General features: G+C 36.1%; 1 protein-coding gene across 1 annotated transcript in view; it reads right to left on the bottom strand.

Annotated features, from left to right (window-relative positions):
* Nucleotides 1-520: 520 nt before the first annotated feature.
* The window catches only part of Ccdc39 (Coiled-coil domain containing protein 39), a 42482-nt gene continuing 15473 nt past the window's right edge, over nt 521-27529 (bottom strand). Inside the window, exons 8-22 of the mRNA XM_085951118.1 lie at nt 26701-26826; nt 24395-24484; nt 23427-23553; nt 22011-22099; nt 20911-21138; nt 19823-20017; nt 10391-10606; nt 9614-9773; nt 8607-8772; nt 8039-8186; nt 4848-4981; nt 4610-4674; nt 3645-3763; nt 1363-1411; nt 521-785 (exon numbers count right to left, since the gene is read on the bottom strand). Of these exons, the coding sequence (XP_085807244.1) occupies nt 625-785; nt 1363-1411; nt 3645-3763; nt 4610-4674; nt 4848-4981; nt 8039-8186; nt 8607-8772; nt 9614-9773; nt 10391-10606; nt 19823-20017; nt 20911-21138; nt 22011-22099; nt 23427-23553; nt 24395-24484; nt 26701-26826 (2073 nt within the window). The 3' untranslated portion in view covers nt 521-624. The remainder of the gene's footprint in view (nt 786-1362; nt 1412-3644; nt 3764-4609; nt 4675-4847; nt 4982-8038; nt 8187-8606; nt 8773-9613; nt 9774-10390; nt 10607-19822; nt 20018-20910; nt 21139-22010; nt 22100-23426; nt 23554-24394; nt 24485-26700; nt 26827-27529) is intronic.

Below are 27529 nucleotides of genomic sequence, written 5' to 3'. Positions count from 1 at the left end.
AATCAAAAAAGTTCGGAAGCTTCTGAATTTTCATGCGACAATTGGGATTTTTATGATCTGTGCCTGAGCAGTAGAACGACAGTGGCGAACCTGCCGGAAAAAAAACGAACTACACTGCGGAGAGACTCATATTGAGGTTAACCAATTTTTATGACCTGTCAAATAGTACCATAAAATGACAACATCGCATCTCGCTTACACTTGAAGAATGAGATTGGAGAGACAGTCAGCACTTTTACGTGTAAACAGTTATTATCACGATAGTTTAAGATACACACTATTACTGCCAGTAAATCCATGCACATATACAGGCGCTATTACGCTAGCATATGCTATTTTAAAGTCTATAAATAAGTGGTAGGAATCAATGTCAAATGCATGACATTTCTCTAGAAACTATCGTGTACTACACAATTGGTCAGTTTTTGATCGTGAGTTTCGGAACCCACGTTGATATTACCTTCCACTGACATATATATACACACATACCGTCTGCTCTTATAATAAGACCAGTTTTTTTAGGAAAAAGCCATTTTATTAAACAATTGTTTATAAATACAGTCATTAAATTTAAATTAAAAAAAGAAAAAAAAATACAGGCTTTGGTTTAAATGAATTGATATATTATTGCATGGAGGAATATGACTTTTTTGATGTTACAGAGATGGACGATTCCGCCTTTCCGCGAATTCCTGACAATGGATATTTCTTCGAAGACACTTCTTTGGTGGGTGTGGTGTCCAGACACAATGTCACCACACTCACGGGCAACGATGAATGTACACCTGAAATAATGTTCCCATTATTAATAATTATCAAACTACTTACTACAAAAGTAGGCAATTTAATGTATTACGCCGCATAACAGCTGTATTGGGCTGGTTTTGATTCATTTCGATTATAAGCTCTACGCTGCTATCATTACAGTGTCACCAGTTCTGCAAATAATCTCGTCATACTTACATAAACGTAGTTATTGCAGTCAACAGTTACTTTTGTCTTCGCGACATTTATCATTAAACCTACTTTGTGGCTTTCATTTACAAGTTTTTGAATGTCTTCTACACATCAATATCGTCAGCTAAGTGCAGTTGACTGAGGTATTCACCATTAATGGTGATTCCACTGTTTTCTTTTGACAAGTCGCCTGAATAGATCTTCCAGAGTAGCAGTGAATAAAGTGGGTGCGATAATGTCGCCTTGGTGGACACCCTGTGTCAAATGTAATGTATCATATTGTATAAAATATGCTCAATTCCCATACCACACTAAGCCACTCTTTGGAAACCATGATTTATGCCTCAAATAGATGATCACTTTAGAAAAGAGAAATATTACGATACAAATGAATATATATCTTACTCTGTCTACTAGTACGTATAGAATCACTGCGGATGCTGCTCCCTTCGTCCTGAAATATAAAAAATAAATCAAAATCAGTATATATATTATGCCGAATGTGCGAAATTGACTATTACATGAAATGGGCAAAATTTTGCCTAATTCATGTCATAGTCAAGCCCATTCATGAATTAGGTAAATTATCTGCCGAGTGCGTGAATTCGCCAGGGTATGGAATTCTTAAACTGTCAACACGACAGTAGAAAAAGTAAATTTAATACGGATGGTTTTATTAGTTATAATTGGACATAATATAATATTATTATTATTAGGTTAGGTTATGTAATTCTGAATTCAACTGAGTATCCATTTTGAGGTTAGCTAACAAGTGTCAACAAACTATCAAATCATACTATCAGAAACAAATAATTATGTTACGCCGAATGTGCGAAATTGACTATTATGTACATGAAATGGGCAAAATTTTGCCTAAATCATGAAAAATGCAAGCCCGTTGCCTTATTCATGAATTAGGCAAAATATCTGCCAAGTGCGTGAATTCGGCAGTAATTTTTCTGCCTAGTTCATGCATTGGTCAAAATAGATGGTCGCGCTCCGGTGGTCTTTTTTGCAACTAATCATATACATAATGGTCAAAATCTAACAAAAAAACATGAATCGGTATATTGAAACCCCGATTTCACTTTTTTAACCGGTTCTATGCCTTCAGCGAGTTATCTCGCTCTATGAGGCCGTGATCGACAGGCCGCATAAATACAAAATTCACGAGTTATCTTGTTCGACTATAAAATCAAATGACTAGCCACTGTCGATTGATTTGCATAATCTAAAAAATTAAACACAGTGACATCTGTTTGAATAATAATTATGAAATACTAAGCCAAAAATTAACAGTATTACAGGGATTGTAGCAAGAGCTTTGCTCTACATTCAACGTGTGTCGTTAAGAATCTGCAACCTGTCAGATACTGCCATAGTAATATCGTGACGTATATAAGAGGTTAAAGAGACTGACAAAAAATATGTTAAATCAAAAAATCATAAAAATTGGTTTGGTGCATATTATGCACATGCTCTTTCACCTTTTCGAGAATATTTCTTTTCTCTTGATCTGACAATGTTTTTATTTGCTGCGACATTATTTGAACTTGTAACAAACAAAATGTAAAAAAATATATAAATTTTGAATAAAAAATGTCAGCGACGTGTGAACGTAACATTCGAGCCAAAAACGCAGAATGATAGACAATGATCACCCCTAATTGGTTAAAATTACTGCAGGTGCATTACTACAGGCACTGCAGACGTATCTTTAAATAGAAACACACACGTATGTCCGCAATTTATTTCAATGAATTTCAAAATAAATTGAATTTTTCAGACTAAGAGGCCATCCGTAGACTGAAACCGTATGCAGTTTAGAACCCTGTGCCATAATAAACTTATGATTTCTGTTCATGGAAATATATTTTCACAAAGTATATTACAGTAAAACCTCGTTAATAAGAACACGGATAATTCGAAATTCGCCGTAATTCGAAATTTTCGCAAAAAAAAAATCCCTTGAACATTATTTTTATATAAAACCATACCTTTAATTCGAATTTCGTAATTCGAAATTATTTCAGAGTCCTGGCATACAAAAATATTCAATAAATCGTAATATAGTACTCTATTTCATGAGCCAGTCATTGAAAATTGTGACAGATTTTTCTTAAAACATCATAAATTACTTATTTTAAGAAGGTAATATGAATAATCCTGACATTTTATGACCCATTAACACACACGGAATCGAAAATTTCATATGCACATATATGATCGTAAAAGAAATTAATGAAAATCAAAAAAAAAAACTCTAATTTTTATATTTTTCCCCCATACTTTTCGTAATTCGATTTTTTTTTCGATTTTCGGTCCCATGGAATTTGTATTAACGAGGTTTTACTGTATAAGCAGCTGATCGTATTCGTTTATACCATACACTTACAAACTTAATGAAAATATATTTTCATGAACAGAAATCATAAGTTTAGTATGGCACACGGTTCTAAACCGCATACGGTTTCAGTCTACGGATGGCCTCTAAGTTGCGGGAAATGAAAAGGTAAAACCTGGAATGAAATGTAATAACATGAAACGGGACTGCAGAAACTACATATACCTAAATAGCAAGAAAACGTGAATTGCGGGCACGTAACATTGGGGTTCTGAATGAAAAAAATGTTTAATAATCGAATGACAACAATACCTATAAATTAAAATGACTGTCAAATAATTACCTGGCTGTCAGAGAGTGGTGTTCTTTGTTGGCGAAGTGCCTTCAGCTGCTCCAACCTTTCGGTAGAATCCGCGGTGAACAGAGATTTTTCTGACGGTGTCAAGTAATCAACCAATGATCCTAAATGGTAAAAAAAACAAAAGAATGAATAATTGAAAGTATGTGCTGTGTTGCAAGTCTATTTAGTCAGTTTTGACTCTCTGTTAATCGTAGAAAGCTTTGATTGAGTGAGTTCAAAACAAAACAATTATGTTCTTACACCATTGGTTATAACACTTTGAAGCACAGAATGGAGGGGCAGAAAAGATAGGGTTGTTTTAGCAATCCTGTATAACATATTATACGATGAGAAATTTCATTTTGTGCTCTAGAAACATGTAGATTCTCAGAGAAAAATTGGGAAACATTGGTGTAGTGTAGACCATCGTGTGTGTCAACAACACTATCGCAAACCGTCGTAGCAAATTCATCCAATATAAAATCCATTACTTCGACTGATGTAGACCTTTTGGCAATGAAAGTAGCCTCTATTCACTGAAGCCTCTGCAGTCGAGATCTATTATCACCTTTCAGCGGTAAAGCCTTCTTATAGCATAGCGGTAAAGTGAGGATTCCCGGCATGGTTATAGTGAATACCCGATAATGCCTTTAAATTTCTCCATGAACCAGACTCGTGCAACTTGGAGTTAGTATACAAATTAGTTATTAAATTATACAACAAATTAGTTATTAAGGCCACTTTTTATTAGGACAGGCTATCGGCATCTATCTGAATTCAAGTGAAACTCTTTTTCAGAATAAAATTTTAAATCGAATGCGATGCCTCTTGGTCGAGTTAAGTCCCAATCGTAATAATACATTGGTTAACAAGCCTTACCGATGCATCATTATAATGGTGACAATGGCGAAGCATGTTGCAAATGTTAAAAGCATTCTTATGCGTGATTTTTTAAATTATGTACCTACCTTGTTCTGACATCGCACTCATTCTTTCCGAAGACATTCCGGCTGCCTTGGATCGGGTCGGAGCACTGAAACAGTCACAAATGCCAAATTTAGCAATTGCATTGTAACCGAGTCGATTTTTCGTTTATCATAATCAAAATTCTTTGGCCATCTGCGTAAAATTGTATGGCAAAAGGAAATCTCATGGAAATGGTTCCATTTCAGCACGGCATCAGAGGAGAAATACAACGTAACATACCTGGGGACCTGTGATAGATTGACTCCGTGCTGCATGGCTCGTTTGTCTAAGTCGGCGATGGCTGAGGTCAACGTTCGTAGTTGACTCCCGGCAGAGCGATTTGCATCAGATATCAAGCGGGTTTGAATATCTCTCTGAAAATATTTAGTACAGATTCTTATGCTAGAAATAGATTACGATTACATCACGTGAGTACATATTATGTGCGCAATGTCGTTGGTACGAGGGTTGTCCGTAAAATAAGGTCTCCAAGGCGCTGGAGTCGTGAGAAACGTTTTAATGCAAGATCCAGCAGCACTGGCGTGTAGCTTGGTTCCCCGCCTACAAATCCCCACCACTCCGAGCTGTCTACGACGCTAAATCTTGGTTTGGTAGCCGTTCGCGATGGAGCTTGCACTCACCGCTACCGCCAGGTGTGAGTTACGTTCTGTTTTTCGTTTTTTGTGTGCCAAGGACACTATGCCTACAGAAATTTATCGACAGTTATGTGAAGCGTACGGATTTCAAAAACGTGCGAAAATAGTGCAGAGAGTTTAAAAACAGACGTCCATGATGAACAGCGTACCGGACGGCCATCGGTTTCAGACGAAATGGTTGCAAAAGTGGAGGGTAATGCTTGAAGATCGACGGGTGATGATTCGGGAGCTGTGCAAATTGATCCCTGATGTCAGTAAGATTACTATTGACAAGATTTTGACAGAACACTTGCATTTTCACAAGGTGTGTGCAAGGTGGGTCTCCAAAATGCTCACCGAAGATCACCAACGGCAACGAGTTGAAGCGGCTCGACCTCATCAACCAATTTGGATGGGATAACGTCACACACCCCCCTACAGCCCGGACCTAGCACCAAGTGATTATCATCTCTTTCAAGTCAGACCTGGGTGGGATAAATTTCAGGACCGACGAGGAGTTGAAAGAAGAAGTTGTACACTACCTGCACGCCGCGGCGGGAGAGTTCTATGACACGGGTATACGAAAAATGCTATACCGCATGCAAAAATGCATCGATCGCAACGGGGATTATGTAGAAAAATAGTAGAAAGCCCAGGCTTTCCAACAATGTATAATTTATTGCAAATAAATGTGGTTTTTTTTGTGAAAAAAAATGGAGACCTTATTGACCGAGGGACCACCCTCGTGTTAAAAATTTTATCAGACAAATACTCCCATCCAATCGTAATGTGTTTCTAGCATTATTGATCGTAAAACTGATCGTGCCAACATACAGTTACACCGTTGTGCTGAAACACAAAATCGTCTGTGATAACAATACAAATTGACTTAAATGTTACAGTCATGAGTGGTACTAATACCCTTCCAAGACTCCATAATACGGTTGCCATAAAGAAAAGGGAGACAGGCTTGACATTTTCTGAAGACATTCGTACTGAGCTAGCGCCTTTATTCCAACCTGCCACGTTCTAAAATATGATCGTAACTGCGACAAATAATATCTTTATTAAATCCATCTTCAAATCGTAGTCTTTTCCCGACCTCTGTAGCCCACGATATCATTAAATTTGTATAATAATACCCTGTTCACACGTACATGGATTTACGGCTGGCAGTACGTATTATCGCAGCTATAACAAGAAAATGTATCTTTGTGTAAACATGTATTATCCTGTAAATTACAAGATTGCATGTATGAATCAAGAAAGTTCGGAAACTTCTGAATTTTCACGTGACAGTTGGAATTTGTTCGATATCTGCGCCTGAGCAGTAGGACGATAATGGCGAACCTGCCGGAAAAAAAATCAACTACACAGCGCAGAGACTTATTTTGTTAATGACCACATTTAATTATAATGTTAATTGCAACGCGCCAGGTGCGGTTTGCGGATTAAACGACTTAACCGATTTTTACAAATGTCAAATAGTACCATAAAATGACAACATCGCGTCTCGCTTACTCTTGAAGAATGAGATTGGCGAGACAGTCAGCACTTTTATGTGTAAACAATTATTATCGCGATAGTTTAAAATACACACTATCAGTGCAGTGCATGTATACAGGCGCTATTATGTACATCTTACCGTCAAATAGGGTAAATGGAAATTGTATTAACTACATTGTGAATATGTTTAAAAGTTATGATTCCATACAATTTATTTTATAAAGGTTTCAACTAGAATTGCGTAGTTTAGGTAATTTTACATTGGTTTTAAAATGAACAATGACTTTTTCTTATAATATCTAATGTCAAGAGGTCAAGCCAAGTTCTGTGGTTTTCCCACAATAATAGTATTGTTCTAACTTTTATATAAATATCCTTTCTGACTGACATCATAGGATGAGAAATATTGTGATATTATTAATATTAAAATCCGTCATCTGCAACTCCATTGTCATTTTATAATTTGAAGCAAATGGTTAGGTACATATATGCAATAAAGTAGAACCTCGATATAACAGACCTCATATATTATAATATAATCGAATGGCGATAGTAAAAAAAAACCAATTTGTTGAAAAAGAAAATTAGATTAGTCACAATATCACCGGCAAGCCATCAATCCACACAATGAAACTCTTCCGGGGAAAATATACATGCTACATGACTACACGATCTTCTCCGCAATCTGAATCTCACCACACTCGCAAACGATTCTTTCAAGCCGGAATAATGTATCACATAAGCACATCTGTGGGTCTATTCTATGCTTATCGACCGCTAAAGTGATAAAGTGAAAAATATTATCAAACTTAGGGTAGGTTTGTATCAAAATATTAGCACTTATTGTAACAATTACACGAAGCCGGTTTTTATTGTTGTTATAAGTGCTATATTTTAACAGCACCTATCTTGCTGCTGTTAAAATATCGCACTTATTGCAACAATAAAAACCGGCTTCGTGTAATTGTTACAATAAGTGCTAATATTTTGATACAAACCTACCCTAAGTTTGATACTATTTATAAATTTAGTGTTCGATAAGTATAGAATAGACCCACTGGAATGCCCACGCCGGATTCGGTTCAGACATATGCCAAAGTTGCATAAAACCTAAAGCCAGGAAAATTGTTCAGCGGATCCACAATTAGAAAGGATTTCCTTATTCCCGATGCTAGCCAGGACCCTCCGACTCGCTCTCAGTCTAAACCGGCTCCTCTTAAGGATTGCTCGAGCAAAGACACTTCTTTGGTGGAGACGTTATGTCAGTGTAGAGCGGGAGTTTAAGCAAACCTCATGTATGTTCCATATCACAGTGTCTTTGATTTTCTTTCTAGCGTTGACTCCAGACTTTTTCTTGTAGGTGAGGGCACGGCTAATCTTCTCCGCCTGCCCTTTTATGTCCTTGTGAAGCTTGAGCAGTTCATCTTTCAAATCGTCTCTGGAAAGATTAAAAAATGTTAACTTTCCCAGTTGGCAACCCTTGTTCCACTAACAGCCACGTCAGGATAATGAAATTATGTATTATTGCAGTGGTTTTAAATGATTTTCATTTCACAGCATCCATCGTTTATAAAAAAAATCACCACGGCAATCAAGCAATGTGATTTTTTCATTTTACGTTTCAGAATTTCAAAATATAATATTACTTACAAAACTATAAAGTACTGATATGCAATTAGTTAATACTTTTGGCATACTATAATATAGGCACGTCACATAGGCGATCTACTATCGTATGGCAACATGTCCAACTTCAAGTAGGCTGTGATAATATATCCAGTATCGAAAATGGCGAAAGTGATCTATTATACTCTCAGATACCCTGCCACCATAATATGAAAACATCATATTGAGTCACCTTCTAGTTTGCACCTCTTCCATGCGCGGCTCCAGGTTAGAAATGTCGTCTCGCAACGTCTTAACCGAGTCGGACAGCTGTCTACTCTGCATGGTGATCTGTGATCGGGCCGAACGCGCGTTGTCATAAGCCTTCTTCAAGCTCTCCAGTTCCAGCACGTCAGGATCTTAAATAATAACAAAAACAATTAACATGGCGATATTTACCCCCCTGTAAATTATAATCATCAGCCTGAATCTATCCACTGCTGGATGAAGGCCTCTTCAAGCTGCTTCCACTTCTCTCGGTCCTGTGCATTGCGTTGCCACATACTTCTGCAGAACTTTATCATTTCATCTATCTAGCAGCCTCTAGGTCTACCTTGCGGACGTTTTGTACTTCTTGGATACCACTAGATGACTAGATTTGTCCAACGATTGTCTCTTCTTTGAGCTATACGCCAGCCCATCTACATTTAAGGCTTTTAATAAACTCTATTGCATCGCAAGTCTGCTTCCTTATCCACTCATTCCTCTTTTTGTCCTTTCGCGTTATGCCCAGCATACACCTCTCCATACCACGTTGTGCTACTCTAAGTTTCTGGATCTCTCTTTTACTTAGGGTCCATGTTTCACACGCATAAATTAAATTATATTTATATATATTTCATTAGCCCTGTGTACACATTCAGGCATATTTTTTCGTTTGGTAAATGAACGCATCGCAATGCATGCATTGCCTGTCTCAAAACATTTTCAAAATGGCCGTTTTTCGTGATGAAAGTATCATCGATGAATTTCACAAAGTCACGGCAGTGTTGCCAACCAAATGATCCCGCAAAAAATATATAATAGTAAATTATCCTATAATTTTATGCATAAGCCAAAAATTGTATCACCAACAAAAAACAAATAAAATGACACAATCTCGATTTAGGTAATCACACTTATTGCCCTCCCAATTGGTATTGGTTAGTTCTGCACTCCAAACGCTGAAATTAATATCTCGTCAGGTATTTATGAGCTTACCATCATCTTTAATTGGGTTCAAGCTCTTGACGAACCTCCGATTGGCTGCATCAACGACCAGCAAAGTGGCTTCCAGCGACGCAATCTCCTGCTCTTCTATCCTGATCCGCGCGTCCAACATGTCTCCCTTTTCCTGAAGCTCTGCCTTTTCTTGGGCATGCTGGAAAATCAAAAGTTTCTCTATCGATTAGTTTCTGTTGAAAAGTCATGTTCAATAATTCACAAGAGTAACTGGGCCAACTAATTTGGACTGTAAAAGCTATGTGCTTTTAGTATTACAGCAAGCTATTCTACAACGATTTTAGTATAATTAAATTGGTAGCCATAGAAATTTTTTTATTTTTTGTCACATTAAAACATGCTACCGTCTTTAGACCAACATTTTGGGCAATAGCACCTGTCCCGAATCCGAATGGGAATGGCTGAAGCAACATTCAACTCAATGCAGAATGTCTTGGATTCATGACTGCACTCGGTTAAAACCAAATGGTGCACTTTCATTCTGACAGTGCTGCTTTATGGTAGTCAGTCATGGCACGTTACGAAGGCTAGGAGCAACCATATACTGAGCTGCAAGAATAGATGCTTTCAAGGAGGTACGAAGGCGGACCAAGCGGCCTCTTGTCAGTTAGAAAGTAAAAAAGCGACATTACTCCTGGTTCAGCCACATGATATGGATGTTGTGTTTCAACTGGTCCGCCTGTTCTTTACGCCAACCACATTCAGGCATCCTGGAATATATAGAAGAAGGTTTTCATCAATGTCTTCGGTACATACCTTAACTTTGAAATAAGCGATTGACAAAGCTTCTCCCTTGTTGTCTTTGCCGAGCGACGCGGCATGTATCTCATACCTCTTCATGACCTGCTCTACCTTGTGCTGCTGCGCCTTGAGGGTGGCTACCAGACTCCCTTTCTGGTCCTGCAGAGTGCGGCGCTGCTTGACAAACACCATGCGGTGCTCGTTCACCTCGGCCATCCTCTCACTCACGGCCTATAACGTAAACCATGGAAACCCATCAAAGACTTAAGCCAGACTCTTTCCGTCGGTTATTAAGAGTGTTCAATGTTTCAAGAGTGAACATTCGGCCTTGCAATTTTCCACTACTACACATTCAAACATACAAAACCAATAGCAGTTAATATAATATAGGAATAGCACAATTTTGAAAAACCTCAGAAACATAATTCTAGAAAAAAAGTTGACCAGAATGGAATTCGAACTCATGTCTCTCACTTTCCAGGTAAGTGCTTTGGTCTTTAAGTTATCGATCCGTGTATGATTCATGTATTAAATGCAGAATACACAATCAGGGTGGAGGACAAATTGCAGATGCTGCTGGTTAGTTTTTAACCCAATCACTCCCAGATATGAGAAATCTCGTCAAATGGTTCAAGTTCCCTACACCAGATACGAGATATCTCGGTTGTACTAATAATTCGGTCGAAAGGAATAATTTCAAAATGGGACACATACTGACATCTATCGGAACGTCCCTAAAACATTTTACCATATTAGTTAATGATTTTAACATTGATTTACTTTGAATTTTGTCAAGTGTTACAACTGAGATTTTAGAGATGTCGTAGTTTTTCACATTATATTTGGCCTGTTGGATACTGCCAAGGCTTTTTTTATGGCAGCCAAAAGGTTAAATATCAATTAAACCCTACCTAAACCAAACCATAACAGTTTAGGTATGCTATGGGCGATCTGACAAAAATAGCGCACACTTTTTCAGTCATACTTATTTGTTTTCGTTGAGTTAAGAATGCATAATATTAATACAGATGGTGTTAGTTAGTTTTTTAAATTCATTATGCAGTGCCTAAGCCAGACCATAATAGATAAAAAATATTCTTCCATCTATAAAATATCTAAAACTATGTATGATTTAATTGCATAATTTTAGATACTTTATAGATAGATGAATATTTTTTGACTATTATCTATTATGGCTTGGTTTACAGAGGGTTTAATTGAATTCCAAAAACTAACCAACACTATCTGCAATTCAATGAAAACAAATGCGTTTGAATGACAAAGTTTATTGTGCACTATTTATGTCGGATCTTAACAGCCTACCTCCACCACTCGCCACTGCAATGACATAAATATAACTTGGAGAATGATTCATCATGATAATTTATTACCTATGTGATTGGACATTTATAATCTTCAAACCCTCAATTCATCGCAAACAAATTGACAAACTATAAGATATACATTATTATAAAAGAAGCCGTTTTCTCGATATTTTTGATTCTTTATACCAGGCATGGCCAACGCGTCGATTTTGGTCGATCGCACCATAATAGGATTTACGTTGTGAAAATGTAAAAAGCGTAAATATTCAGTTGTGATATAATAAGTGCGGCTTAAGCGTCGGCTTATAATGTAGTGGTTCCCAGGTTCGAATCCTGGGTCTGGCAAATACACATAATGTTTTTCAATTTGTGTTTAGAGTCAGAGTATGGACCTAATAATATGTTGACCAAATGGACCATTTCTAATAAAAAAAACAAAAATCTGTTAATAGAAATCTCCACTCTGTGGAGGCCCATATGATCCTATTAAGATCAGATATGGTTAAAGGAAGGACTAAGCCAGCGTAACCTCGTTGTATCACTTGATTCATATCGCATCACGGCCTACAGCAGAAGTGAAAGAAAGAGAAGATATGAATCTCCATACTTAAAACTGAAGTTTAGTTTTCTCTTACAGTTTCGCAATAATAGAACATTTTAATGATGAGCGCTGTCATGTTATTTTATAACATAACACACTAAGTCAAGGAAGTCTTTACGAGGGCAACACTACGCATAAGTACGACCGGATCGCGCCTGCGCACGGGATAGTTTGTACGGAGTTCGTGACACTATTTCCGGCGCTATCGGAGCTAGCGGGCTTTTGACACGTAGGCGAAGCGAGAGTCGTTCTCTCAGTCTTGATCGTTCGAAGGAAGCAGACGTCTTGGCCAGTTCCGAGCCTCGGACCCTGGGCTCAGGGCTTTCGATTTCCTGACGTTTTGGAGACGAGGACGATGGCCATCTGAAGGACGTCCCCCCCACGCCAGGAGATCGGAGGAACTCCACGGTCCACACACGTTCGAAGACGCACTCCTCGATTCCGTCCTGGAAGGAATCGAGGGCAGCGAATAGGCTGGAGAGCCTTTTGTTTTAATTGGTATTTATTGTTCATTTATGTTACGGTCCACCGAAGTAGTCTTTGTTTCGAATTAGCTTTTGGGTTTTTGTTCTAATTTATTTAAATATTGTATCGCATTAGGTGCTCGTGAATCACTTAATAATTATACATTTTTATACACTGTAGCCCGAAAGTTATCTTATTTATTAATATACAATTGTTGAAATTTCTCTACTTGCTTTTCATTTAATTATCCTTCACTATTGTCTCTATGCATCATCATAGAGTGGCGCTCAATCCGAGATATTTATATTTATCCCATTTATTATGCCTTTTTATTAATCTAGGAACCTACACGAATGAGTATAGTAACCGGACAGGTAACTGAGGTCTTAGAGGTAATAAGTCAAACCACCCACGACCCTTCATCCCATTTCCCCGAGTCTCATGCTTATTCCTATATCCCCAAACCTATCCCTATCCTATATCCCGTTCCTGATCCCATCCTTCCTAAACCCCCATGTCAAACCATTATATGACATTGGCACCCAACAAGCATCGTGTTTCTTGTTGAATATTTCTTTTCCAAAACACGATGACTTACCTCCTAAAGACTACAGTTATTTGTTTCGGATTATGTACTCGTTCGTTATTTTGTCCTAATTTTCTAAATTTTATTTGTTCCGATTATAAAACCTTAAATTTTGCTAATCACGATTTCATACAATAATTGTTACCGTAACGGTATTTTGTTTTCAGAGTCATTAGTTCTAATTACACTGATTTTTGCCGGCTCACTTTTGGAATTTTTTGGTTTACCGTCGTGGAGTTGCAAACGAATCCGTATCGGGCGTGATTTTAGACGCACTTTGATAATTATTCTATTTCTTATAACTTATTAAACTTGTAAATTAATTAATGACAAATTAAAACGTATTATTTGCGTTATATTTTTCTTAAAATTTTCTGGTTCGGTGGTCGTAACTATGTGTGTTATATTTTTCTTATATTTATATAGTCTTTTATTGACTTACGCGGTACTTGCAAGAGACGTCGGACTAGTCTATGCGGTATGCGCAGCATGGCGATCTAAATGATAGAGACCAATACGTCAATTTTATCATTGTCCTTGTGGAATTTATTTAATTTTGTGTTGTAAGTTACAATTATTCCTTCGCAAATTAATATTAAGAGTGTTATATATGGTTTACACCTAATTTTGAAATACAATTTGCACATTTATCATCAATACATACTTCTTCTATAATTTATGTGATACCCACATTATTGGTATGGAAATGTCAATATTTGGGCATCGGAATTTGTGTTAACCATTGATTGTTTCAGCAAAAAGTTTGTTTAATGTTTAGTATGGTGCTATAAGTGATTTAATAAAGTTCCAAAGGAGAAGGAAGGATGTTAAACTAGGACGAGATCGACATGAACATTTATATACCTACTGGATGACAAGAGTTATTAACCTCAAATTTGATAGAACCATTGGATTGAAACATACTATGTGGATGTAACATCAAATCAATTGGACAGCTGGATGAACCTTATTATGGAATGGAGTTTACAAAAGGTCCTTTCGTTCCATTTCTATATTGTGAATAATTAATAATTTCTATACCTCGAATAAAATCATTATCGGGTCTTTCATTTTAGTCGGCAGTCGCGCTGTCATCGATTATTTGAGTGATTTATTTTCATTCTTGTTAAAATTTGACACTAAATTATTCTGAATTCATTTCTTCTTAATTATTAACTTTCTATTCATTTTATTTTGCTATTACAATTAATTATTTGCGTCGGTAGAATACATTTATTTCGGATAATATGTTTTTACATTGTTTTTTCTTACTTGTTTGACAGTTCGATATTAGTTTTTTCAAATCTGTTCTTTTTATAATGTAGACAATTGAAATTATTAATTTCGCGTCCATTATTGATAAAATTGAAATAACCTTTCGTTCATTGAAATAAATTTAGTCATTTTTAATTCCTATTCAATTATTCATATTCCAAATTGATTTCTGGGTAAAACTTTAAACGTCAAGCGCGCTTACATTTGCAGTCGATAGATGACACCTTCATAGAATTTATTTGAAATATTTAATTTCAAGATTCTGTTCTTTCGTAAGAATGATTATTTATTATACATAAATAATTATTTTTACAGGTGAATATTTTTAATAAAATTTTCCTTCTTAATTCCTATATAAAAACTTCCGTCTACATATTTTTTTTTGAATCAATTTAATTTTTTCTCTCCTGTCAATCCTTTCTAATTTAAAGACATATTTTTTTTAAAGCTTTTTGATTTCATTCTAGATGCTTTCACTCAACTATATGCAACTTTCCGTCCTCTCCTAATTTTTTAAAAAAGCATATAAGCTAACATTAATTAATATCTTTAAATTCTTTTTTTCTCTTTTCAAATCCTAGCAATCAGCTATTTATTATTCATAAACATTCAATTTACTTTCACTTAAATTATTAATTACATTCTTTTTGATTTTGCAATTTTTTTTGGATAAATAAAAAAAAAAAATTACTATTTAAAAATTTTCTATATACGTGTTGCATACATGTTAATTTTGAATTTGGTAAAATATTTCCATTCATGTATAGTTGTTAAATGATATAATTAAATTTTTCTTTGAGTATTAAAATATTTTTCTTTCAAATACAATCTTGAATGGATATTTAATTACATTTACATTTGAACTAACTAAATTATTTTTTCTTTCAATTTAACTTGAATTTAATAATTGATTATTTTTTTTTGCTTGTTCACCATGCTTATTTCAATGGGCAAATTTTTCTTTAAAAATGCTGATATTTTAATTTATTATCAACTATGTTTGAAACCTTTAGGAGTTGTCAAACCTTCATTCATTATGACACACACTCTGTCAAATATCTTTTCTTTTATTATTATGGAAAGGTGTGTTTCCGTGCTAATGACACTCAACAAATTATTTTGAATTTTGTCAGGGCCGCATTTTAATAATGCCTATTTATTAATATTCAATTTTTTCGTGAAGGAATTTTGTACTGTTTGGTCTTTTGTCTATTACACACCTCAGATATTTATAAATTATAATTATTATTTTTGCTCTTTTACAAGCTTCTTTTTTGGATTGATTTTTTATCGAATTAATTATCGCAAATTTTATACATATATTATGTCATTGAGTAATATTTTCTATTATAAAATTCTATATTTCTTTATTTCAATTTCTTTGTGAATTTTTACTCACCTATGGTAAACTATTTCAGTTACTGACTTCTTTCCTGCACATGGCAATACACCCTTGTTCCGGTGAACGTCCATCGCAAAGGTGGTGGTTGCAGACCTTTCGGGAAGGAGGCCTACTCAACTCATACCACACAAACAGCATCTGGACCAACTTTTGGTAAACAAGCATAGTTCTAAATACTACCATAGTGCCAGGATGAGAGTTATGGTGTTCCCGGAAGACGCAACCGCTGTCTTAGCGTTTCGAAGGGCCTGTCAGTTTAGCTACCTAGTGATAAAATATCTATATTTAAAATTTCTTACAATTGTCTAATTAAGTACATCGCGCTGGGGATCATGTGATCTTTATTTATACCAGTTGCCTTTGTACTTGTTTTTGCGTGACGGTTTTGTTTGCTATTTGTATTATATATTTTTTTTATTGATTGTAGTGATTGGTTATACTTGTTCTGTCAATGTATCTTTGTCGGTACAGGCTGCGGGGAGATTTTATTATTATTTGTTGGCTGCTAGCTCCTTGGAAGTCGTGGGAACTGAAGGTGTCTCACTACTGTCCGGTGTGTTTTAGTGATCCGGGGTGCCGAAGATGTTCCTCGGACGCGTCTGATTTTTTTTCTCTAGCAGTCAACCCTCTTGGTATTTGGGTTGAACTATCGGTGCTGAAGACGGTCCCGTTAGTCCCCTCTCTTTTTGGCGTTGGAATCTGCCGCTGATTGTGTGGATTCCACCGCACTCTGATGTTTATGGTGGTGAGTTGGCAGGCGTGATGCGAATAATAGAAGCGATCGTCTGTCGACACTGATGATGTTGTGCAGCGGCCTGGACTGTATGAAGGAAATCAACCTACTTATCAAAATTCCTTGAGGGAAGAAAGTGGACGTTATTATACGATCTCTTTAGCCTTTCATTTTTTATTTTTGCAGCCCCAACTTGAATGTCGGACCAGTTGCGAACCATGTTGTTCTTTAATTACATTTAGCTTCCGATGTGTTCATGGTTTCCTCGTCGTTGCCTGGTTTTCGTGTGGTGCTTCCTTAACTTCGTTTTCTAGCTCATCCGGATCAGTTCTCTTCTTGATGGAGCTCTAACAGCAAGGAGGGAGTTGTCTCGAGATGGCGTCTCGGGTTTGGCGGGATTGAGTTGGTCCAGAATCTGCGGCGGAGTATTTTAAGTAGTTAGCTTTAAGTGTGTATGAAAGGGATATGGCTAGTTTTGCTATCGCGAGGTTTTAGAGTAGTTTGAAGCAGAGCCGTATATTCTGGAACGGACGATATCTTGCTACACCATTGTAGACTTTAACGTAGTATACTAAAATCGATGATTAATTTTAATGTTATATTTTGTACTAGGAATTCTTTTCTAGCTTAGTTTCCTCCTTGTTCGCGTTATTTTATTTGTGGGAGCGCTGCTTGGGATCCGGACCATGGCTTGGAAGTCCATCACACGTCATTTGTTCTTTCAGGCTTAACAGAGAATCCACATCACAGCTGTTGGTTGTTAGCCACACTGTTATTTTTATTCAGATTAGACATCTGAAAGTAGTATATTTTAGTAATGTTCTTTTTAAATATTCGGACGGTGCTTGACGCACAGTATTTATTACTTTCCGACAGATACGCCCTCACGCAAAAGCAAACTGGCACTCATTGTTTATTAATTAGTATGTTATTTGTTCGAACCAAGTTGGTGAATTTATTGTATTTATTATTTTTTATTATGTATACTTGCCAAAAACTACGGCATATACGATTGAGGATTTATATATTTTTTGCTTTGTGCACTTTATAACTTTTGCCAACTATTAAAGGTTCATCTTTTTTTCAATAACTTAATATCAGTTGAAATCAATTTATTAAATCATTCACTGATCTATTATTATTTTCAACTTAATTACTCAATGCTTATATACTTACTCAAATTATGGAAGCAATTTTAATTTCTATTAATTACTTTATTATATTATACTATCTCTGCAATTTTATCAATTTAATGAATTGAATTAAATTTCTTGAACCAAAATATTAATTCATTTATATACAATATATTAATTTATTATACCATTTCATATATTATTATTATCTGAGGTGCATTTATGTAAATTTTTTGGCTATTATTTCAATTTTTTATACTGATATCAAATCTTTTCAAACTAATAATTATTATACAACTCTTCATATCTTTTTGGAAGCTTTATCTAAATCAATTTTAATACATTCTAAATATTGCAGTTTTACACTGCTGGGTTGAATCCCCACTATTTGTTATGATGTGAATTATCTGTGATAAATTATTATATTTTATTTATTTATTTCTATATACACGAGCTTAGGTGTTTTTATATTTATTAGATCTTTTTCAAAATTTATAAATTATTGGTGGACCGGTTAGGTAGGGTAAATCTACGAGACCTCTCCCAGCTCTTCACTCTTCAGCAAATAATCTTCTTCGTTTTTTGGATTCTTCATAAGCCTCTCCCTCTGTCACCAAATAACAGAGTGGAAATTTCATCTATATGTCTCCTTCGCTTCGCCTGTAGCCGCGCTATCTCTAAGCATGCCGTCCATGATGCCCAACCCCTGGGAGGATTGATGCTATCAGAAGACCCCCCCGAGAAGTTGACAGTCGAAGTCCTCGCTATGGCTTGTCCTTCTCTTACCGAGGTTGGAGGTAATGTCATGTTATTTTATAACATAACACACTAAGTCAAGGAAGTCTTTACGAGGGCAACACTACGCATAAGTACGACCGGATCGCGCCTGCGCACGGGATAGTTTGTACGGAGTTCGTGACACTATTTCCGGCGCTATCGGAGCTAGCGGGCTTTTGACACGTAGGCGAAGCGAGAGTCGTTCTCTCAGTCTTGATCGTTCGAAGGAAGCAGACGTCTTGGCCAGTTCCGAGCCTCGGACCCTGGGCTCAGGGCTTTCGATTTCCTGACGTTTTGGAGACGAGGACGATGGCCATCTGAAGGACGTCCCCCCCACGCCAGGAGATCGGAGGAACTCCACGGTCCACACACGTTCGAAGACGCACTCCTCGATTCCGTCCTGGAAGGAATCGAGGGCAGCGAATAGGCTGGAGAGCCTTTTGTTTTAATTGGTATTTATTGTTCATTTATGTTACGGTCCACCGAAGTAGTCTTTGTTTCGAATTAGCTTTTGGGTTTTTGTTCTAATTTATTTAAATATTGTATCGCATTAGGTGCTCGTGAATCACTTAATAATTATACATTTTTATACACTGTAGCCCGAAAGTTATCTTATTTATTAATATACAATTGTTGAAATTTCTCTACTTGCTTTTCATTTAATTATCCTTCACTATTGTCTCTATGCATCATCATAGAGTGGCGCTCAATCCGAGATATTTATATTTATCCCATTTATTATGCCTTTTTATTAATCTAGGAACCTACACGAATGAGTATAGTAACCGGACAGGTAACTGAGGTCTTAGAGGTAATAAGTCAAACCACCCACGACCCTTCATCCCATTTCCCCGAGTCTCATGCTTATTCCTATATCCCCAAACCTATCCCTATCCTATATCCCGTTCCTGATCCCATCCTTCCTAAACCCCCATGTCAAACCATTATATGACAGCGCGTACAAAAGAAGACCAAAACTTGTATGTTGTTTATTTTGTAATATCTCAGTAACCTCAGCCAAATTAAAGAATGACAACGTGAGAGTGTGTTAGATTACTGCCAGTTTTAATACCGGATAGTAAGTAGATCACAGTATATTAATTATACAGGTGGACATGCCTGATTTATACAACAACATCAATGGACTCACCGCATCCAAATCCAGTCGCCCCTTCTCCACGTTATAGCCCCTCTCCGCGATGCGTTTGACGGCCCGCTGTGCGTGCGCCGCGCGGAGACGCAGGGCACATTCTTCAGCCCGCTTGGCGCGGCCCATCTCCCTTGACTCCCGGCACACTCTGATGTTTCCCGCCGCACGCGATTCTTCCCTGTTCAGCTTCGCATACTGGCGAAGACAAAACAAACGTTAGAAAAAGACAAACATGCATTTATTCATCAAGCAAATGTCAGTTTGTCATATTTTCCAGTTGCACCTGCATGACTCAATGAACGTTTTTTATTATTTTCTACATGCCTACACATTTTCGATCATGTCAAAATCGCATGTTTTTGGTTTTAGCGGTTGGCACAATGTATTTTCTATAAGAATGTTGTCTGTTCTCTATGGTTTGCAGGTTGGGTTCTGGTCAAAATATTATTAAATTTACAGAGACTCGTTACTAGGTTACGCCATCATAGAGATTGTGTTCGTTCAAAACATTCTGCAAAATGACGAATTTTGTTTTTAGCGGTTGGCACATCTATTTTCTATATCTATAGTCTGCAGGTTGGGTTCTGTTCAAAATATTATCTATGGATATAATATAGCAAGTAATTTTAACTTATGCACACGTAGAAACTGTTAACATTAATTGAAATTAGCATGAATAATGAATAATAATTCAAAATACTAATACATTAGAGTTGGCACTCTCCATCATTGAATTTACAGAGGTGGTGATTGTTCAAAATATTCTGCAAAATTATGATACCATAGACTAAATTTGTCGCCGTGACAGCGTGACAGTACGCGACGTGCATCTCAATATAATCACAACTTTAGTGGCAGGGACAAACTCATGTTTTAATGGACAAATCTATCACCATGTCTTATAAAGAAACAAATTGTAGTAATAAGTCACGTAAGAACTTTGACTATGAATTCATTTTATACACAATTACAAAAAAGATCGTGACCATTTCTTGCAATTTTTTCGCAATCTTTCCAGAATTCTCACAGAGCAGCGGTTGAAAATTCAGCATATTCATTCAAGGTGAATCATTATAAAAAATACATACCAAAACTTCTTTTTCCTTGCGCCCGATATCGAGATTTTTAGTGAGGCACCTGTAGTCAGCCCCCACGCGGGTGAGCTGGTTAGCAAGTGTAGCGACCACTTTGGCCCGCTCCTGCGCCATCACTGTCAGCTGCCGCACTCGCTCCATGTCAACGCTGTCACTCGCCAGCTCACGCACGTCGCCCTCCAGAAGGTCCATCCGCGACACCGCCAATTGTACGCGGATCTCCTGGTATTTAATTCAATATTACATTCACATCGCCTATATGAATCGTCTACTGTTCAAATTTGCAACTAAATTCATCACAGTACAAAAAGTACTGAATGATCAACAACAACTTATACTCATGGTTGGTAGACCTATAGACAACTTCGATTTTGACATTGTTTAGAAATTAAATTCTGCACAAAAAGGAAGTCAGATGAACTTTTTATACGGCAACACTTGACAGCAATTCCAAAATACTTTTAATATAATAATCTCTAAACCTTTTCTATGTCTCACGATATTACTATGGCAGTATCTGACAAGCCGCAGATTTTTTAGCAAAAATCAAACCTAATTACTAAAATCGCTGTAATACTGACTGACACATAATTTCGAATATTGATCACGGCCTCATAGAGCGAAAAAACTCGCTGAAGGCATAGAACCCGATAATACTCATCAATGGCAAACACACACGGATAACGAATACAGTTATTTCTTTAGTGTATAAGATAACTGAATTTCAGGATGGTTACGATCCACAGCAATGAGGGAACAACCAAGAAGAATAATATGCTAATATTGCTAATATTGCCAATATTAACGAAATTTGATAATACTTCCAGTCGCATAGCTGTTAGTTAATTTCATCGCATATATGTTTTGCCGTGTCCCCGTTAAACGGCCATTAGATGCTATTAGCATGTTATTTAAATGTGGTAATTAAAAATTAATGAAAAGGTACGCAGAGATTGTGTTAATTGGTAAAAAATATCGGCCAGAACCCGATGGATGCGGGTTCGAGTTCCACGCAGTACAAATATTTTTCTAATAACTATGTTTCTAAAGTGTTTTCAATTGATGTATATTCACTTAAGCTAAAACATACTTACCACATTGTACAGCATCTCCTGGTGCATCATCAGATCTTTTTGAAGTTTCAATTCCTTTGCCTCCAAATGACTGGCGGATATCTTATAACCTGAAAAATTTTAAATATAATATTTCACACATTTCTTATTCTGCTATAAATCAAACTTTAACTTTTTTTACCTATTTCATCATATCCTGGATCCTGGATCGTATTTTAAAGTTAAAAAAACAACACGGACTTACTTATGAAACTTCCCGCAGACTTTTCTCTCCAGAATTTATACACTGATATGCTGAATATTAATTAGCGCGGTTAACCATTCTGTCAATCTTGGAAACTGTCGTTAACCTGACAAGCTTGTCAGCCGATCAGGTAAAAACAATATACCCCATCTCTTCCATGCGCACGGTGTGAGAATAGATGTCCTTCGCCTAGATAGATAGGTTCCTAGATACTTGACGTCATAAACATCAGTGGAGATTGATCATCACTCGCCTTTCAATATGAAGTAGATTCTTTAATTATTTTAGTTTTACTTATTTTACTTCTACTTAGTAAAAGATCTTTAAATGTGATGCAGTGTATAAAACCTTTCCAAATGGTCGCGGAAGACCTACTCAGGTTCAACGGAACACTGGTGTTTGGCGGTACATAGTTTGGGACATAGTTTGAACAAGTTGATATTGTCAATCGCATGAAATTATTGTACAGTACCTAACTGGAATTAAATTTTGTATGAAAATTCATGACACCACCTAGCGGGCAATTTGCAAAGCCAACATTCAATGTACCTAAGTTTTTAGTATACTTATAATGGGGCAAGGATTATAAATTGTTTTGGCGGTAATGTCTGTGCGGTTTTGGTTTGGGCGGTTTTGTCGGGACCCCGTTCCCAACCCGTGGGTCCCGTGATTTCTAGCGAACCATCAGCTACTCTTAAACTATGTTGGAAAGTTAACATTTTCATACATTACTAATTTATTCCATGAATAGTAATAAAAGTATGCAGCTGCGCTACGTGTTGGTAGGTACTATATTGTATTCTTCAATTTTTGATTATATTATAGTCCCTAGGGTTCCGCGGAATACCAGTTGGGAACCGCTGCTGTAGAAATTACACTGACTTTAGCGATTGGTAAGGGGCCCACCAAAGATCTTGGCCTGGGGGCCATGGTGCTTTATCATCTAAACATTCTAAATAATGATAACCAATTAATTATATAAAAACTATTGCGAGGTAATTTTTATGTCAGAAACCTCGAAACACATATTAAATCTTATATTTACAAAATGACTTGCTGCAAATTAGCTTTAGTAAACCTTTTTTCAGCTGGACATTCATACATTTAGGCTTTGTCTCTATATCTTCAACATCTTTAGTCTTCTGACGGCTCACTGCGGTAAAAATTTAATATTGAAAATCTGTCAAATTTACCTTTAGACTGCATCTTGGATACACTGCCCTCGTCTTTGAGATCGAGGACTTGTTTGTTTGTTGAGTACAGGCAATGCTGCAGTCTCTCCTGCTCCGTTACCAGCTGGCGGATATATTTCTGCTCGCTCTACAAAATTTGATTATACTTTGAAGTTTTATAAATTGGTATTCATCAAATACAGAGGAACCCTGATTTCACGTGCCAGAAATTAATATTTTTCTCATTTAAATTTAGTACATTTTCCCAGTTTTAAATTTTTAATTCCCACAATTCAATTTTAAATATTCAAAATTCAATTCGATGCATAGAAATCATTCAAACGAATTTCAGACAAGCCTGCATTTCCGGGAGCTCTCCTGGTCCTGTGCGTAAGGCGCTGGCTTTCATCCGGACGCCCAGAATTCGATTCTCGGTGAGGTCACAATATATTATTTATGTGATTCTATCAAAGCCTAGGTGTGATTGTTTCTCTTCTATTAGTAAATACACTATTGTTTGACTATACTATCATTGGGTAATTGGGCCTCATGGCATGTTGTGTTGAATGCAGTGGCGATGCGCCCTTGAGAGGGTTAGAGCGCTGAACACCCACTCAATTTATGCGAAAAGATTTTTTTTTTAAATATTTCATTTATATTTGATTTATTAAAAGTGTTCTGATCTATTACCGTAGTCAATAATTCATATACAAAAACTGTATACAATGTTCATGGGAGCGCATCCCCAGAGCGCCCAAGTAATCATGCCATGTAATGAGAATGAGTGCGACAGCAATAATGTTCGTCTGTAGCCGATAGCGTGAAATAGCAATACTTCTTTCGGTGAATTTGTTTTCTTGGAGCGCCGCTCAAACCTCCCGAAAATTTATTAATATAAACCTCTACTCTGTGCAGACTCATATGATCCTATTAGGATCGGACATGGTCAAAAATTGTTGACATCAAATATTCAAACATTTATTGCTGACCTTTAGCATATCTTCAAGTTGTCTGATCCGCTGGGCTGCCGTTTTCGATCCATCCGATACTGTGCTAAGCTTTTCATTATATTTCGCTATCTGAAAAACAATAAGATAATGATAACACTTTCGTATGGCAAGAGGTAGACAAGACAAATTAAACAACAACACTCTTGTCTTCCATCATAAAGAAATACTCAATTTCCTCTTCGTCGTGAAAATTGTTAGTTTTCACTCAATGCACTCATCGTCAATTAATATTCTTCCACTTAGCCTAATGCGCAACAGTAAGGGAAAACGGTACAGTTCGGTAATGCGGAATACAGCGACAAACACATTTTGAAAATAGCCGATATACTAGATTATTTGTTAGCTTAACCCAGGGGTCGGCAAACTCTTGAACCAAAAGAGCCAAATATGAGTGGCACAGCGGTTAGAAAAAAATTCGAGAGCCATACGTATATTTTTATAAATATGATTTATTTAAATGAATTAATTACATTTTATAATTGTTTATTTATTAAGTGAAGAAGATTTCCCGAATAAAACTAACGTAAATACTTCATATTATATGTTTTTATTGTTGATATTATAAATATAATTTTTACAGAATATGAATTACACACAATTTTTACGCATTCCTTAAAACTAATGTGAACAAAGACCTTCCTTGCATTTCTCTGGAGAGTGTGTATGTTTGGTATGTAGCTTGTAGTTTTTAATTTCAGGCGCGACTCCAAAAAATTCTCATCAGTTATTGGGCTTCTCTAAATCCTATTTATATTGTTCATATTTGAAAATGATTGTTCACATACATATTATTATGTAGAATCGAATATGAGTTCGGAAAGCTATTCCATAATATTATGTATTAAAAATCGTAGTATCTACTTTATGTAGATCTTTTAGAGCGCCCCACTTGTATTGTGAAATTAAATTGCATTTTTCTCTCTCCAAATCCTCAATTTTGGTGGCAAGACCTACAAATTTTGAGCTTTTTTTGGTAAAAATTTTTGTTAAATTTGCTTATTAAATCCACTAATAAAATTGTATTTCAAAAGTGCTCGTGTCAATATCAAATGGAGAAAAATTTGATTTGTCGACTTTTGCAATGGGCGGATTTAAAACAACAACAATCATACCTTTTGGCATGAACCATCACGGAGTCAAAATTAGGCTGGCGATAATGTCATTATATAATATAGTAAGTGTACAAATCAATGACAAAAAATAAAAATTGTGAATTTTGCAAAAGTTTTTGTAAAAATTGGGAATTTGGCAAAGAGCCGCACGCCAATACCCAAAGAGCCACATGCGGCTCGCGAGTCGCGGTTTGCCGACCCCTGGGTTAACCTAACCAAACCTAACCTAACCCAACCTAAACTAACAAATAATCTAGTATATTGGGTATTTTCAAAATGTGTTTTCCGCTGTATTCCTCATAACCAAAATGTACCGGGAAAACTATGCCCTAGTTTAAAGCGTGAGGATTCATACCTTCTCTTTCTCTCACTCCTGCGGTAGGCTGTGAGTGATGTAATATGAATAAGTCATGCGGGCTTTTCTCATGGTTAATTTAAAAATGACAGAAACATCACCTTCAAAATCTTAATGAAATTATATTTAGTTTCAACTTTTTACATTTTCATTATCTATTCAATTTGTACGATGCGAAATTACATTCGTCTCACTCAGTGGTGAAGGGTGGAGGTAGGCTGTTAGGATATGACATAAATAGTGCAGACTAAACTTTGTCAGTCAAACGTAATTGTTTTCATAGAACTAAGACCATAAATTGCAGATAGTGTATATTAGTTTTTAAAATTCAATTAAACCCTGCGTAAAACAAGCCATAATAGATAATAGTTAAAAAATATTCATCTATCTATAAAATATCTAAAATTATGTCATTAAATTATACATAATTTTAGATATTTTGTAGATAGAAGAATATTTTTTAACTATTATCTATTATGGCTTGTTTTACGCAGGGTTTAATTGAATTTTAAAAACTAATATACACTATCTATAATATGTATTCTTAATTCAACGAAAACAAATAAGTAGGTATGACTGACAAGTTTCAGTGTGCCCTATTTATGTCTGATCTTAACAGCCTACCTCCACCCCTCGCTGCTGGTCTCACTCAGCGGTAAGCCACTGACATGATGAGTTCTATTTATTTAAAATTACTCTGGATTAGTAATTTGGTAGCCATCTTCAAATCTGAAAAACACCCCACCAATTCTGACATTTATGTCACTATACATAACAGTTGAAATGCTGAGTCTTGACGTCTAGGATTTCTCTCTCACCTGCTCTTTCAGTTGTTGAATGGACTCCAATTTATTCTGCTTGTCTTTGGCAAGTCTTTTATTGTCCATTCTTGTATTGGTCAGTTCGTTTGAGGTGTTTACCAATTCACGCTTCGAACAGATCATCTAGAAAATAAAATGTCACGATTAACTATCATTCAACATTGTTCGAATCAGTGACGTCCCAAGAAAGTAGGCAGGTCATACGGTGCTTAGGGCTTGTCCAGATGGTGCGATTTAATTCGCACGTATTTCAGGTACATGTGACCTCATTGAGACATGCACATGCACTCAACGCATGACGTCTGTCGCGCAACAAGCGCAAGCGATCGCCGGACTCTCGACAACGTAGCATTTTTATGGCCATTCCAAAATGAATTACCACTAGAAATAGTGCAAGATACTTTTAAACATAATAATATATGTTAGGCAGGTCATTTTGAGATGGTCTCAATATACATTAAGGGGGTACATGCTCGTCGAAGGTCAAAATTGAGTTTATATTGTATTTTCAAACCATGATCCTGGACACTCCTTAACCCTTTATAGGACAACTTTTTTTTTTAAAGATATGTGCTTAATTATTTTTTTTATGTATTCTATATTCATTTTGATGAACAGAAAAAATATTTATTTTTTTGAAATGTATATAGTTTTTTCGTAATTATCGATTTCCCAGCAGTCAGTTTTCTGACCGGTGTCCATTTAGGTAAAAAAAATATTTGTTCACAAAAATTTTTTTTAATAATTTTTTTTAGGAAAAAATTATAATTTCATTTATTTCTGTAACAATAATAATTACTTTATCAATTTTATAGAAATTTCTCAA

The sequence above is a fragment of the Rhyacophila brunnea genome, unplaced genomic scaffold, assembly GCF_057557595.1.
Source record: "Rhyacophila brunnea isolate RB1 unplaced genomic scaffold, BYU_Rbru_1.0 scaffold_24, whole genome shotgun sequence".
Lineage (NCBI taxonomy): Eukaryota > Metazoa > Arthropoda > Insecta > Trichoptera > Rhyacophilidae > Rhyacophila > Rhyacophila brunnea.
This window is presented reverse-complemented; position numbering and strand designations above follow the sequence as displayed.